This window comes from Hyalella azteca, unplaced genomic scaffold (assembly GCF_000764305.2).
Source record: "Hyalella azteca isolate HAZT.00-mixed unplaced genomic scaffold, Hazt_2.0.2 contig13161, whole genome shotgun sequence".
NCBI lineage: Eukaryota > Metazoa > Arthropoda > Malacostraca > Amphipoda > Hyalellidae > Hyalella > Hyalella azteca.
This window is the reverse complement of record NW_025943092.1, coordinates 109,653-124,031: the sequence shown is the minus strand read 5'-3', so window position 1 is coordinate 124,031 and position 14,379 is coordinate 109,653. Positions and strand designations below refer to the sequence as shown.

At 36.9% G+C, this 14,379-nt stretch overlaps 1 protein-coding gene across 1 annotated transcript; it reads right to left on the bottom strand.

Annotated features, from left to right (window-relative positions):
* Nucleotides 1–8,197: 8,197 nt before the first annotated feature.
* LOC108675139 (adipokinetic hormone/corazonin-related peptide receptor variant I-like) lies at nt 8,198–13,337 on the bottom strand. The gene is made up of 5 exons (XM_018163128.2): nt 13,130–13,337; nt 11,119–11,308; nt 10,622–10,739; nt 9,202–9,387; nt 8,198–8,588 (listed from the first exon to the last, which is right to left on the bottom strand). The coding sequence occupies exons 1-5, from the start codon at nt 13,313–13,315 to the stop codon at nt 8,198–8,200; spliced, it is 1,071 nt and encodes a 356-aa protein (XP_018018617.1). The 5' UTR covers nt 13,316–13,337.
* Nucleotides 13,338–14,379: the final 1,042 nt, after the last annotated feature.

Here is a 14,379-nt window from a genome sequence, read left to right as displayed (position 1 = left end):
TATCTCTCCTTGCTGTATTTACCGTTAGCTTTTCTATGGTTTCGTTTTAAACGTGCACTGTCAGCATTACCACCGTGTCAGCATATCTCAATCGAATTAATTTTTATCATAAACCTAACATATCTAAAGCCCAATTCCATACTCTTAAGATATCCATAAGTTCAAGCGCATCATACGACGCTTTTATAAGGTCAGGTATCATTCTAAGTGCAGGTTCACGTCGTAAATTTGTCAGATTTTTGTCCGTGCCGAGCAGCTGCTGGCATTTAGCACGTGCCTATATTATCGACGCATGTCTAAAAGAACAACAGACATGCCGGAAGCCCAAAAAACTTTATTATTAGAACAGAGGCAGCGATCGCGCTTATAGCATCGGATAGCAGTCAGCATATTTCGCATATTAATAAACCTCTATTTTCATCCACGTAGCAGCTACCAAAAGAAGTTGCTTACAATTATTATTTATCTGGCATGTCACTTGTAGACTTTCTCGAAAATTTTTCGAAAATTATATATAACCTTAGAATACAGATAAATTTCCAATAATATATTTTTGGTAATTTTTATCTTCCGTGATCATTCACATTTTTTCAGATTTTTTACGGAAATAATACGGGATAGAAATGCTACAGATTTTCATGATCATGATATCGATTTTTATTAAATTTAAAGTTTAGGTCAGTCTATTGGGAACAGTTCCCAGTCCCAGGAGATAGGACCATATATTCCATTGCAAAGTTTCACAAAGAGTATCAGTTAAAATATGTACCAAAATTCAGATCTGTAATCCTACGTATAAGCAATTCCAGAGCAAGATCAAACCCATAGATTCTACGCAATACGAACAGCAACGGCTCAGCCAAACAGCAACAACATCTTTGGTGTCCAGTCAATCAAATGCTGGATGTGGCCTTGAGCTAGCAATATACCACTGTAAACAACTGTTGCTAGAATCTATATACTGTATTCACAATCATGCAGATTTAAAGAGTACATTTAGGAAACTTTCTTTGAAAATTGAAAAAATATTTTCTCATAGTCTAGAAAATTTTCTCATAGTCTTTAACGGAATAACTGAATAATTTTTTCAATATTTTCAATGCTAATTTGTTTTTAAGCCTTATCTGTTTTCGAAAAATAAGAATACTAGTGCTTGGTTGATATTGCGTCTCTCGCCAGTTTCTCTTAAACCACTCATCTTCTTCATGGTGTACCGGCGGAGCGAGGTTTCACTACCAAGTCTCACCTGAGTTTCTCGTTTACTTGCAACACCAAAACAACAAAAACCTGTTCTGATGCGCGCGAACCAGCGAAAGTAAGAGTGAGAGAGCTCGGCTCATGGATGCGGAAGCTTCTTGATTGTAAAAACTTGTTGATCTCTTGAGGTAAACAGGCAATTTTTCGTGCCCCTTTAATATTGAGGTTGTGGCTCTATGTTCAGCTCATGTCATGTGCAGTCAGGCTGACATTGCCCTGTTCAAGAATAATTTTGAGACTAAGAGAAACACTAAGGTGTTGAGGCCTTGACATTCTGCAGCAGATGACGAAGTTTACTCCAATAAACAAACAGCTTATCAAGAATCCTAATAATTAGGCGCTATAGTTTTTGTTGCCCTCTACATCTAAATTGGGCCTCCGCTTCTTGCCAAACGGAATTGATTGTAATATTGATCGTATCATATAATGAAGTATAAAATTGTTAATTTTTCACATAAAAAGATCGTGAAAATTCACCCAAACATTCATTTCAATTCACCCAAGTCGTTCATTTTATTCTTGATAATCATCATTAAGTCCTCATTATTCAACAAAAAGACCAGTTTTCAACTATTTGCACCCTCGAGTGTGATGGCATTTGATGTGAGCAACGAATTTGGGGTACAAGACAAATTTTCGTCCGAATTCAATGTTCGAAGCTATAAAAAAATCATCCAAATCTGTTGGGGAATCAATTGAAGTGCTCATTTAATTACTGCATTGATTTTTTAACAAATTGGTATCCTTATAAATGACATGCATTTTGAGTTTTATCATGAAGATATTGCAGTATCATTCGGATGTTAAAATTCTTTGAAAAATAACTAACGCTCGATTTATTTTTTTTTGCGCCTATTTTGGTCAAGCTGATTTTACTGCAAACTCCTTCACTTAAATTTATTTTGCTTCAGTTCGGAATATACATGGTGGAATTTAAAAATAAAATTAATTAAGTTTATTGCCAGAGAATCATAAACAACCGGACAACGTATTGAATCGTTATTTACAGCAACATTTGATTTAAAAAATTTATCACTGCTCTGTTAAAGAGTTTTCGAATGCCTGAGCTCGTGAATTTATTGCAAGTTGATGAGATTCTGCCTCCTATAAATCTTTAAGTGTTTCGAGCTTTATTTAGATGGGTTAGCTTTAAAATCAGTTCAGAACCTCCCACACCACTAACTGCTATCTGCGATATCTGTTTAAAAAATAAACGCTAAGTAGAGAGAGATTGGTGCATGATAAACAAACGTTGAAAAGGTGATTTTTCCCAACGCAATTAATAATTATACAATTTGACAATTATACAATTTGGCAATTATACAATTTGGCAATTATACAATTATACAATTTGGCAATTATACAATTATACAATTTGACAATTATACAATTTGACAATTATACAATTTGACAATTATACAATTTGACAATTATACAATTTGACAATTATACAATTTGACAATTATACAATCAGCGAAATTTTGATGATCATACAATGCATTATTTCCTCTCTATATATGAAGCCAGTTTCAAGTATAAGCTCTTTAGTCTCTACTGCATTGCTGGCACAAAAGTGTTCCAGCAGGTAGTTGAACGCGGGAAAATCTTCTTAATTCTAAATTAATTCAAATAAAGACGCAGAAACGAGTACTTCGTTTTGGAAATATTGAACTATCTAAGAAGTGCGTTAATCAAGTCAGTGTCAGCTTTTATTAATTTAGCTTCAGAAGAAGCCCGATAAGCAAGTCAATGCCATTTTATATTCATTACTCATTCTTTATTCTGTATTAATTACTCTCTCTTTATTCGGTAATAATACATGATTCTTCATTTGATTTCAATGACTCATTCTTCAATCGGTTATAATTACCCTCACTACTTTAAGCTTTAATAATTGATTTTTCGTTCGTTTTTTTTACTTATTCGTGATTGGTATTAATTACCCGCTCTTTTTTGGTACCAATTACTCACTAGTAATTCGGTTTTTCATGAGGCCAAACCAAAGTAATGTAACGTTTATCTGACTTTCGGTACTCCACTGGCCAATTCAACGCCTTATACAGGGTCCTCCAAAAAAACCTCCCTGATTTCAATAGGCTTTTGCTAAAATCACATGACACATACAAAACAATTAATTTTATTTGTGAATAGTATATTTGATGCCATTTTACATCACTTAGTGCATTTTACTTGGTTTTCTGCAAGAACTAAAACATGCCATTAGGCAGGAAGTGGCAGCCATTCCAATCGAATTTACACGAAGAACTATGGGCAACTTCAGGGAAAGACTTCGTGAATGTCTTAACAATGGGGGACATCATTTATCGAACATAATTTTCAAAACCAAGTAAAGTGCAGTAAGTGATGTAAAATGGCATCAAATATACTATTCACAAATAAAATTAATTGTTTTGTATGTGTCGTATAATTTTTGCAAAAGCCTATCGAAATCAGGGAGGTTTTTTTGGAGGACCCTGTACAATCGTTAAGGATTGTATCGCTGAAATTTTGAATGAAAGCGCGCATATTATTAATTAAAAACAATTGGGTTGAAAACTTTTTCCTGTATTCATGATGACGAAATTGTTCCACGCGTAAATGGAGACACAAATTGAAAATTTTTCTCGGATGGATTGATTGACATAGATCAAAAACTGTTCCCGATAATTATAGTGACAACAGTGTTTTCCTTATATATGGTGACACACAGATTAACTATCGAATTATTATTGGGTTCGAAACTCAAAGTTGTTATGCCAACGCTACTCCGCCAGTCAGGCACCAGTCATCCATCGCAAGAATCTGTCAATTAACTATAACGAACCGAAATATACAGTTTCAGTGATATTTAAAGACTACGTAAATATTCGTGCAATACTGCAATGTGAAACAAATTGAAATTCAACGGAACTTTTTGCTCGCGTCTTGCCAGACAAAAACTGCGATTTCTGTGTGATTTTCAGACTCTACAAATATTTGTGTGACTCCTAAATGTAAAATAAATTGTAGTTCAGAGGATATTTTCTCGCTTATAATTACAAAATACGAGTCGAGAAATTAATTCAAATAATCAAGCTTTAGTAACATATTATGTTTCCTGTTGAACTAAATACGAAACGGGCGCATGCCATCACAGTGATGTTGGTTCGTGCCTCTTAAAAAGTACTTAATAAAAACTTGCCTGATAGAAAACTGGCACAAGGATAGCGGATCGAGTTGATGCCTATGACCTCTTCAATAAAGAGCATTTATCTGTATAACTTCTTATCTATGTGTTCATGGGGAATTGTTAGCTACCTTGTCAAGCGATGTCATCTCACTGCACCACTCTATGTTGTGCCATCATGCACCCGGCGATTAATGCTCACCATACTTTTTCTGTTCTTTGTGATTTTTGATGAAATAACAAATTTCGGCAGATGTTTTCTCTCTTGTTTGCCCCACCATGTTCACAGGATCCGTATAAAAATAGAGCGACACATTTTAGTTTGCAGTCTTAAGTTTAGGTTAATGTAATTAGTGATTTTTTAATTGCCATGTGACCGGATAAAATGTAAAAGCATTATTTACCCCACTATCGTGAAATCTAGTTTCTAAATTTAACAGCTGAAATTGATCAACGTTGTATGATGCAGAAGGACTTTCCGATTTCCGGAAAGCTTCATGATGGCATATCGTTTGAAGGTTATGCAATTAGATATTGTATTGCGAACATTATCCAAGAAAAAATAACTTTCAGTTTCCCAAGAAAGTAAATTGATTTATTAATTGGTGTTGTGACGTGTTATGACAAAGTATCCCTGAGTACTAGTACTAGTTTCATGGGAAACTAAGACATAATGCAAGGATATGTTATTGACTTGATTATTTGATGATTACATTCCATTGTCATATCAATCAAATCATAATTTAATTCAGAGATAAATTACGTTGAAACAACAGTATGAACGTGTTTTTTCTAGACTGCCAAAGTTTTCTGAGAAGTACGAGCAATTTTGTACAATTTCTCTTCAAGGGAAATGGTTTTTACGCAATTTGTTTTTAATAATGAAAATAATAAATATGTGCTGTCTCTAAGATGTTAATTTGAAAAAAAATTCCTAACGCAACTACATTGCAGAAAATGCTAATTATTAAAAAGTATCAATTCCTGCAGTCCAATATATATCAATATGCCCTGCCGTTATTATGAACCTCAATATTTTTTTCATCTCCGCAAAATTTCACCTATAAATACAAATGGTTTTCCCACCTGATTCACGACTATAATCAGTCTTGACAGTTCGATCGACATCGCCTCCCACGTTCGCTGCCGCGTAATCTCCATCCAATATCCTAGTCTGTTTGGATTGGCCGATGATTGGCCGGCGGTTGGCTGGGGCCAATATGGCTCTGATTGTTAACAGGTAATTAGTCCTGAGGCCTCATCAATTCAGTTGATAAGGCTGGGGCCAAGTAGAATTAGCCCGCATGGCCATCAAATGGCCTATTTACATAAGCTTCTACCCGAAGCCAGAAGCTCGCCCACAATTTCAACGTCGTGAAGCCGCCAGCCAATCATCATTCCGGCTCCATATTAGACCAGTCGATTTCAGGAAAAAAAATATATTTAAATTTTCGCGCCTCTTTCAACCTAAACGAGATTTTTTGTAACACTTTTTCTTCGTACTGGAATTTCTCGTCCCGTGTAAGCAGGCTGCCGTGTGATGCTCCATGTACGCATGTCACCGTGTGATTTTCTTCCCATGTACGCATGTCACCGTGTGATGCTCTTTCCATGTACGCATGTCACCGTGTGATGTTCTTGCCATGTACGCATGTCACCGTGTGATGTTCATCCCATGTACGCATGTCACCGTGTGATGCTCTTCCCATGTTCGCATGTCACCGTGTGATGCTCTTCCCATGTACGCATTTCACCGTGTGATGTTCTTGCCATGTTCGCATGTCACCGTGTAATGTTCTTCCCATGTTCGCATGTCACCGTGTGATGCTCTTCCCATGTTCGTATGTCACCGTGTGATGTTCTTTCCATGTACGCATGTTACCATTTAATGTTGCCCATTTGTCTGCAAGTGGCTGAAGCGTAAGCTACTTGCGCAGATTTATTTTGCATAAACAAACTGTCTTTTTGTTCTGCTATTGCAGTTTTGTATCCGATTTTTATTCGTCTTTTCCATCCTGAAAGAAGAGACCAACTGAAAAATAATTAAGTCATTTCTTGACGTCGGTGCTCACAAGCAGCGTTTATAAGATACTTTTTTTTTAAACTTAAACAAAACGCGACGGAAACCTTCAAATCTTTTTCGACGAAGAAAATGAAATTGTCTGGACAGAGATTTCAGTCTGTCCAGTTGGGATATTTGCAATTCTTGCTGCAAATAAAACACTCATAAGACACTTGTATTTTATTATAGTAAACGTACAACACACAGGATATATCTATTTTCGCTAATCCTCTTGAATCTGTAGTTAGTTGGTTAGTTAATAAAAGTTTGTATATAATTTAATATAATTTAATATAATTTTTTTAAACGTGGCAAAATATAATTTAACTAATCAGAAAAATAGTATTTTTTCCTTATGATCTATAGTCATGCATAGCATGGCTGTCGTCATCGTCAGAACAGATTAACCAAATTAACAATAACGGCTTGCAATATGATGGCCACAGAAGAGACACATAAGAATTTATGTAATTTAAGAGCCATTATTGGCGATTCCTCAGCTTGTGAAAAGCGATCGATCATTTTATTCATCAACTTTTGAATATTATTCCCTGCTTCCTTAACAATAAATTCTTCTCATGATGCATATAATAATTAGACAATCTTTCATCCATTAGACATCTGTTCACACGACGTATCCTGCAAATGTCTTTCCCGTTATCAACTCATAAAATTCACTAGCCCATCAATTACATTTTGTACTAACCTGATCCCGCGAATCGCAAACATGGGACATTAATCGCAATAATCTCTCATTTACCAGCGCAAATATTGGATCCCCTCCTCAATCGGGCGGCCAGAAGTAATGAAGCCTGAAGAGCGTTATCCTGTAATTAACTTTGTTGCGTATTAAAACTTGAACGAAACCACCGTATTACAAAAATAAAAATTAATTGGTTTTCTTTGCTGTCAATCTTCCGAATTATGAGCGACGATATTCCATCGATTATTAAAAATCATTCGGTTGATTCCAACGAGCCTAGATAAGGTAAACTCTTGCGTCCTGGGTTTTGAAATAGACATTCGATTGTGCATTAATGGTTGTTTACAAAATAAATTCAGCTTAAAATATGCATTTTTTAGAATTACCTTTTGATATTCTCCTACAGCATTGAACCTGCATTTTATATAAATATACATGTACAATTGTTACACAATTGATATTTAAGATATACATAGTACTAACAAACATGAAACTTACAGTTTATAAAATTTCACCTTTCTACAGCTGTGAAAATATAATTATTCTTTATCACTAATTCTAGACTGATACCATTTTCCCTGCTCTCTCAAAATATCAATAGATAAATTAAAAATATATGTCAAGCCTATTTTAAATAATTGGTCACTTTTTACACGTAAAGAGAAGAAGTCACGTGTTCACCTAAGTCAAGTGAACTGAAACTTAGGTGACAGTCACGTTACTTTGCGAGACGATTTGTAACCTCAGTAACTAAGTGAACTGAAATCCTGATGAATATTTCATTACTTTCTTTGGCCATAAGAAGCCTTCATAATTAGTGGTACTAAAAACCTTGATGAGAGATCAAAATGATCATCGCAAAGATGATTCAATGTTTTATATGCTCCGAAAAACATGACGATACTTTTATTTTATTCTTAACGGTAGCAGACTGATTTAGAATTCATCGTCATAGTCAAGAAAAATAGTTAATAGTTTTTAAAATGATTGGTTCCAAACATAGCTCATCTTAATCCGTATAAGATTTTTTGAAAGATACATGCAGTATTCCGAGCTTGATGACATAAGGTGTGCCATCGTATGGGTCATCTCCGGGCGTGAGGGTCGAGAAAGACAGCGGGTGTCTCGAGGAGCTCAAGATTTTGGTATTGCCGGTTGATGCAGGAGGATTGGGGTGATTTCTTGGCACGACAGGCCGGTTAACCGGGCCATGGTTAACAGGACTAGCATCACCGTCATGTCGAGCGCAGTTTTCCGCCGTTTTTACGGCTGGGTGGGAGCCGCAATGACCCGGCGGGGGCCGACCTTCCAGCGAGCATCTGACGAGTGCCATATTGTTGGGATCGCTGGACGAGGAATGCCCTCCAGCACACCGCCACATGCCCAGGGTCTGCCTGAACCTGGGCACGTCAAATGATATATTTAACACCAAAATATTATTTTTCACGCATCATCTTGACGGAAAATTTGTCAATATTATTGTTTGTTCCTTAGCCTATGTTTATTCAAGGGCTCCCAAAAAAGTGCGATCGTAATACAGAATAGAAGTTATCATGAAACACAGTAGTACATTTAAATTCGTCACCCTCATTACATATCTTTTAAACCTCTGGTGTGGAGTGAGACTTGATGTAAATGAGGCTCGATGTAAATAACTTAAGTTGAAATATTGATTAAAAACAATTATTGAAAAATTTTAACTGCATTCAAGTAATTACGTATCTCTACTGTCCAATTGTCTTAACTGTATTCAAGTAATTACGTACATATCTCTACTGTCCAATTGTCTTTAGACCAATCACACAGCTGTATTTTAATCACGTAGTATATTCAACTTCTAAAGGTTTCATGATACCCTAATGAGGGACGCAGGATAGCAGAAAAACTGTCAAAATAGTCGGACTGTCAGCAATATTTGTAGACAATCCTCTAGATTGCCAACCAACATTTTGCCGTGTCGACATCCTATTCAACGGAATTCTTGTCTAGAATGTCAGTCCCGTCAACACTCACGGCGCCTTGTAGACAATCCTGCGTGACAGCTTCGAGTTGCCAGGCGTGTTGCCGGCACCGCGACGGGCGCCCCGGAAGTAGCCGTACACCAGCGGGTTCACCGTCGGGTTGGCAACCGCGAAAATAAAAAGCGCGGCCTGAACCCGCGGGTCTACCTGCTGGGCGCTCACGGGGTCTATGAAGTACCTGGGGGGTGGGGCGGGGGAATGGGAGGGGATTGGGATTATTTTCACTCAGATAAATGGATGGGTCATAGTGTCCAAATATAGCGACACACGTTCTGCACGTAGCACAGATTCATCTTTTTTTTTACGCGGCAAACTGCCGAGTGTGCAATGCCAAAAAGTGCACCGATTTTTGAGCCATGTCGCACTCATTCCTCTGTGTGTGTGTGTGTGTGTGTGTGTGTGTGTGTGTGTGTGTGTGTGTGTGTGTGTNGTGTGTGTGTGTGTGTGTCGAGTGTGGTTAGTAAATAATAAATATTGTCTTGTAATTAATGTCGTTATCGGACATGTCCGGACCAATAAGAGAATATGAGCTATTTGCAATAACAAAAGCTCTATGTTTACTCCGAAAAAAATTGGGTCTTTATGATTGCCCTCGGCCGCTATAAATAATTTTCGGGCTCCCGAATCCCTTGACGAAAATTATATCCGCAACTCGCCAGCCACTTCAATGGCGTTTCATTGAGAATCAATGAAAAATAAATGCCATCAAGAGGCCTTCTTCATATTTTATGGACAAGATCAAGAGATCTATCATTTATTCGGCCTATTTGGATTTATTTGGCACTAGCTTCGTTTCAAAAACCGCTTTGGATCGTAAAATAAACGATCGGTGAGATGGACGCACTAAATTCAGCTTATAAAAATGGCAACCGACGACGGTATTTTCTGCTTTTTTAACATAAAAGTCCGGTGCCTGCAGGGGATGAAAGTCATCACTGACATATAAAAAAATCGAATTTAAAGCAAAACTAATAAGTCCGAAAATCCTTCATAAAGAAACTGCAAAACAAACAACTACAAATAAATTCTTCCACTGATATTTTACTGTAAATAATTGCAAAGACTAAATTACGGTAATAAAATAAAATATATATAGATACACGTGTCAATTTAATACTTAATAAACTTCGCTTAAACATGAGTCAAAGTTCCCTCACCTGTTGCCACACTCATGCCCTCACTTATCTGTTGTAGCATCACACGGTCAACATGCCTCTGCCTATCTGTTGTAGCATCACACGGTCAACATGCCTCTGCTCAACAGGCCTCTGCTCAACAGGCCTCTGCTCAACAGGCCTCTGCTCAACAGGCCTGTGCTCAACAGGCCTGTGCTCAACAGGCCTCTGCTCAACAGCCTTCCACTCATGGCTGCTCTGCTCAATCAGCCTCGCTGCTCAGTTCCCAAGTCTCACCACAAACTCATGACGTTGTACGGCGTCCAGCAGAGGAAGAACGCCAGCACGATGACGCTCGTCATGAGCAACGTTCGCGTTTTAGATCGACCCAGCACGACAGCATCGTTGCCGGCATCTGTTGTCGCAACCCGAAGAAAAATTAGAATAAAAAACATGAATCTTTTCTTACCCTGTGTTAACATGAATTTTGATTCGCAAGTAATTAAGTGCTTTGATTAACAGCAGGGTTTCTCTAGCACAGCAAAAAATTGCTTCTTCGTTACTCTGTTTTTAGTAAGATTGTGATTAGCTTTGCTTAATTTTTGATTCACCAGTTAGTATTGTGACTCACTAAGTTTTATGATTCTTGTTATTTTGTATTATGATTATTTTTCTCATTTTCTCGTGTTATTTCACACTTGTAGTTATGGATAACATCAAGCAGATTTTAATTTTCAATTAATGCTACTGTTAACATTAAGGAACATCGCCTTGTTATGTATATTAGTACCCACCAACTCTGTAGATACGCACAACGATGGCGCCATAGCAGAATGCGATGGTGGTCAGCGGGGCCACGTATATAGCGAAGGTAACGCCGAGGTTATACGCAAGCTCGTATCTCGTGTCGGGGAACGCGTTGAACGTGACGCATTGTTCGAACCAGCGGTGCTGGGGGTGTTTCTCCACGTGGAAGATCACGGTCTTCAAAAATGCAGAGTACGTAAATCGTTAACGTCAAAAATACCATCAGTAGAAGCTTGAAATAAAAAATTTGGAAATTAATAAATTGTCGTTCAACACTAGGAAGATTACCGACTTTGCAGTCGGTAATCTTCCACATACATTTAGATCGAAATTATGCGGTTAAGTTATCACTCTTAATTTTAGTAAGGGTTTATGATGGAGTTTGATTGAATTTGATTCTAGAGTGTCTTTTAATTCTTTCTAGAGAGAATTGGGTAATCTCTGTGAAAACAATTACTTCAGGTAACAGCTGGTGAAAACTAAAAAATAATTTATCAGAAGCCTATAAACTCAACTTATTTCTAACTGAAGCGCAATTTTATTTGGAGGTTGTCTAGATGTGTATGATATAGCGTTAAGTGTAAATTTCTGGCGGAACGTAAATTTATTTTCCGGTAATTCCCTATAAACTAAGATCTAATTTTGGGTAATTCCTTTATCTGTCTTTGAAACGCCATAAAATTCAACCGAATCCAAACTTATAAGACTAAATCTAGTATGCGTCAAATCACAGGTCTATTGAAATAGATCATTATTGAAGGGATTGGCCTCAGATTGTGAGCATGCAATTAATATCGTTTTATGTTTTGCGTCGCTGTGAATAGAGCTGTTGAAGGTCAGCTGCACGACACTTGAAAAATATTCTTTAAATGGCAATACGAACTTTATTTCATTTAGCACGTGTTTTCCTCAATTTAGTATAGTTTTAGTTTCTCAATTTAGCACGTGTTTCTTTAATACAGGCAATTCAATGCACTCACTAGCTCCCTCTTGCATGCTTATTTGTTCGTTTCATGTCTTCAGGTAAAATATAAATAGTTTACTATTCCTTGAAATATTTTGACTTATGAGTAACACCTAATGAAAAATTTTTCATGGCCATTAGTCTTCTTTTCATCATCTTCCATGGGTAACTCGTACCTGCATTCATGATAAAAGTTTACCAGAATGAGCCATCATATGTCACTAAATTCATTCCTCAAAACACGTCTGACCTTCAGCATTCAAAATCGTCTCACAATTCAGAAGTAACACTTTGTCACCTCAGTGATTGAGAGTGACAGCTTCGAAATTTACACATAGAAAAATGGCCCCAAAATGTCAAGCTAGAAGCCGACCTGAGTGACTTATTATTTTTTTATTTTTTTGAGAATTGAGAAGGATCCTACAACAAGGTTATGTTCAAGCGGTTTTGAAGGCAACAAACGCACTTGTAAGACCATGAACCTCCGCAACTCAATTCAGGGGTCTTACGAAAGCGTATGCAATATCTCAATACAACATTTACGTATGCAATATCTCAATACAATTTATACGTATAAAACTTATCAATACAATTTATACGTATGCAATTAATCTCTCGAGACAAATACAATATCTCACGTCTTTCAGTCCTGTTTTTTTTTTAAAGTCGTCACGCATATCCGCTGGTCTTTTCACCTGCCCATTTGGCCTCCTATAATACCTCAGTATAATGAAATTTCTTCCTCAAATATCCCGTATTTGAAATTTGAATTGCTTAGTTGAATTTTAGCCGTTGGCCAGTCATTGAACTGTCCTCGGCAAACCTCTCATGACATATGAATTTGACAACCACATGCCAGATGCCTGTTTTTCTTTTAGATTTTTACTATTTTCCTCTTTTATAAGATTTCTCACTCACTCTATTTTTTTAATTTCACTTATTATTTTTTCTATTTATCTTATTTTAGATTCATTTTATTTGGTTTTAACAAATATTTTGTTAATATTTTTAACGGTTGACGAGGATCTCGTTACCTGCGGCAGGGAGCAAATTACTGCCATGATCCACGCGGCTGAAATGAGTTTACGCAGCCTCATCCTGGCTGATGTGACAGTCAAGGGGTGCAGTACGGCGCTGTAGCGGTCCACACTGATGACGGTGAGCAGGAAGCCGCTTAAAAACACTCCAAATGTCCTGAAGAAAGCCATGAGGCGACACATGAAGTCGCCGGCTCGCCACTGCACTGTGCTAGCCCATCCAATCTGTGAGCGAAGACAAAAAAAAATAGAAAAGTCTTCAGTTTTAACCTGTATTTAACAAAATGTCATTCTAGGTTAATCTATGTTCTCTAAAAACACAGATAAACCATCAGTTTTAACATGGAAAAGATAAAATGATAATCTATGATACTAACAAACGATAAGTCCTCAGTTTTCTTCTGGACAAAATAAATGGATAATCTAGGTAAAATATCGTTTTATCTAGCCTACATAGAGGTAAGGATAAGGTATATGTAAATCATCAGCTTTCTCCTGAACAAGAAACACATTTTAACTAACATATATAATTTAACTGACGTCTGGGCGATCATGGTATAAACTGGTGAACTGATCATATACGTATTATAGGACCTCAGCAGCAGCGGCCTAATACAAACTCATATTAATCCTGCTCGACGCATTCGTTATTTCGAATACTGGACAAGATAAGATACGCATGGCTTAGGATATATGAAGGTTCCTTCAACCGAATGAAATATTAAGTCTAGATCCGGCGTGTCTGGTGCTTGGAGCAGCAAGCCATAAACCTACGCCGCTGAAAACTTGAACTGAACCCGTGCCAGCAAACTGTCAGCCATTCGTGAGGCTGAAACAAATCTAAAACTATAACTAAACACATCTAAAACTAAACTGCTATTTTTAATGTTCCTCTTTTCTTCTTTTCAATCGAAATATGGTTAGACGTGACCTGAAATGAACCTGTTTATTCAGGCGTAAGTTCGTTAGTTGTTAGTTTAATTAACTGATAAAATAATTGTTCAATTTATCAATTAATTAATTTTTAGGCCGAGTAAATAATTTTACTAATGCTACCGAGGACGCAATATTTGCTGGGTGTTTGGCTTGATATTAGGATTGTTAGAATGTTAAATAGTAAGTTATCGCCTTCCTTGTCAAAATATATTAGTTTTAAAGATTTTTCGTGCCATTTACAGTTGGTCTGCATGGAAAATAACTCAAAAATTGTAGCCCTGTATCATGCAGGGTTTTGGGCACGTGATCGA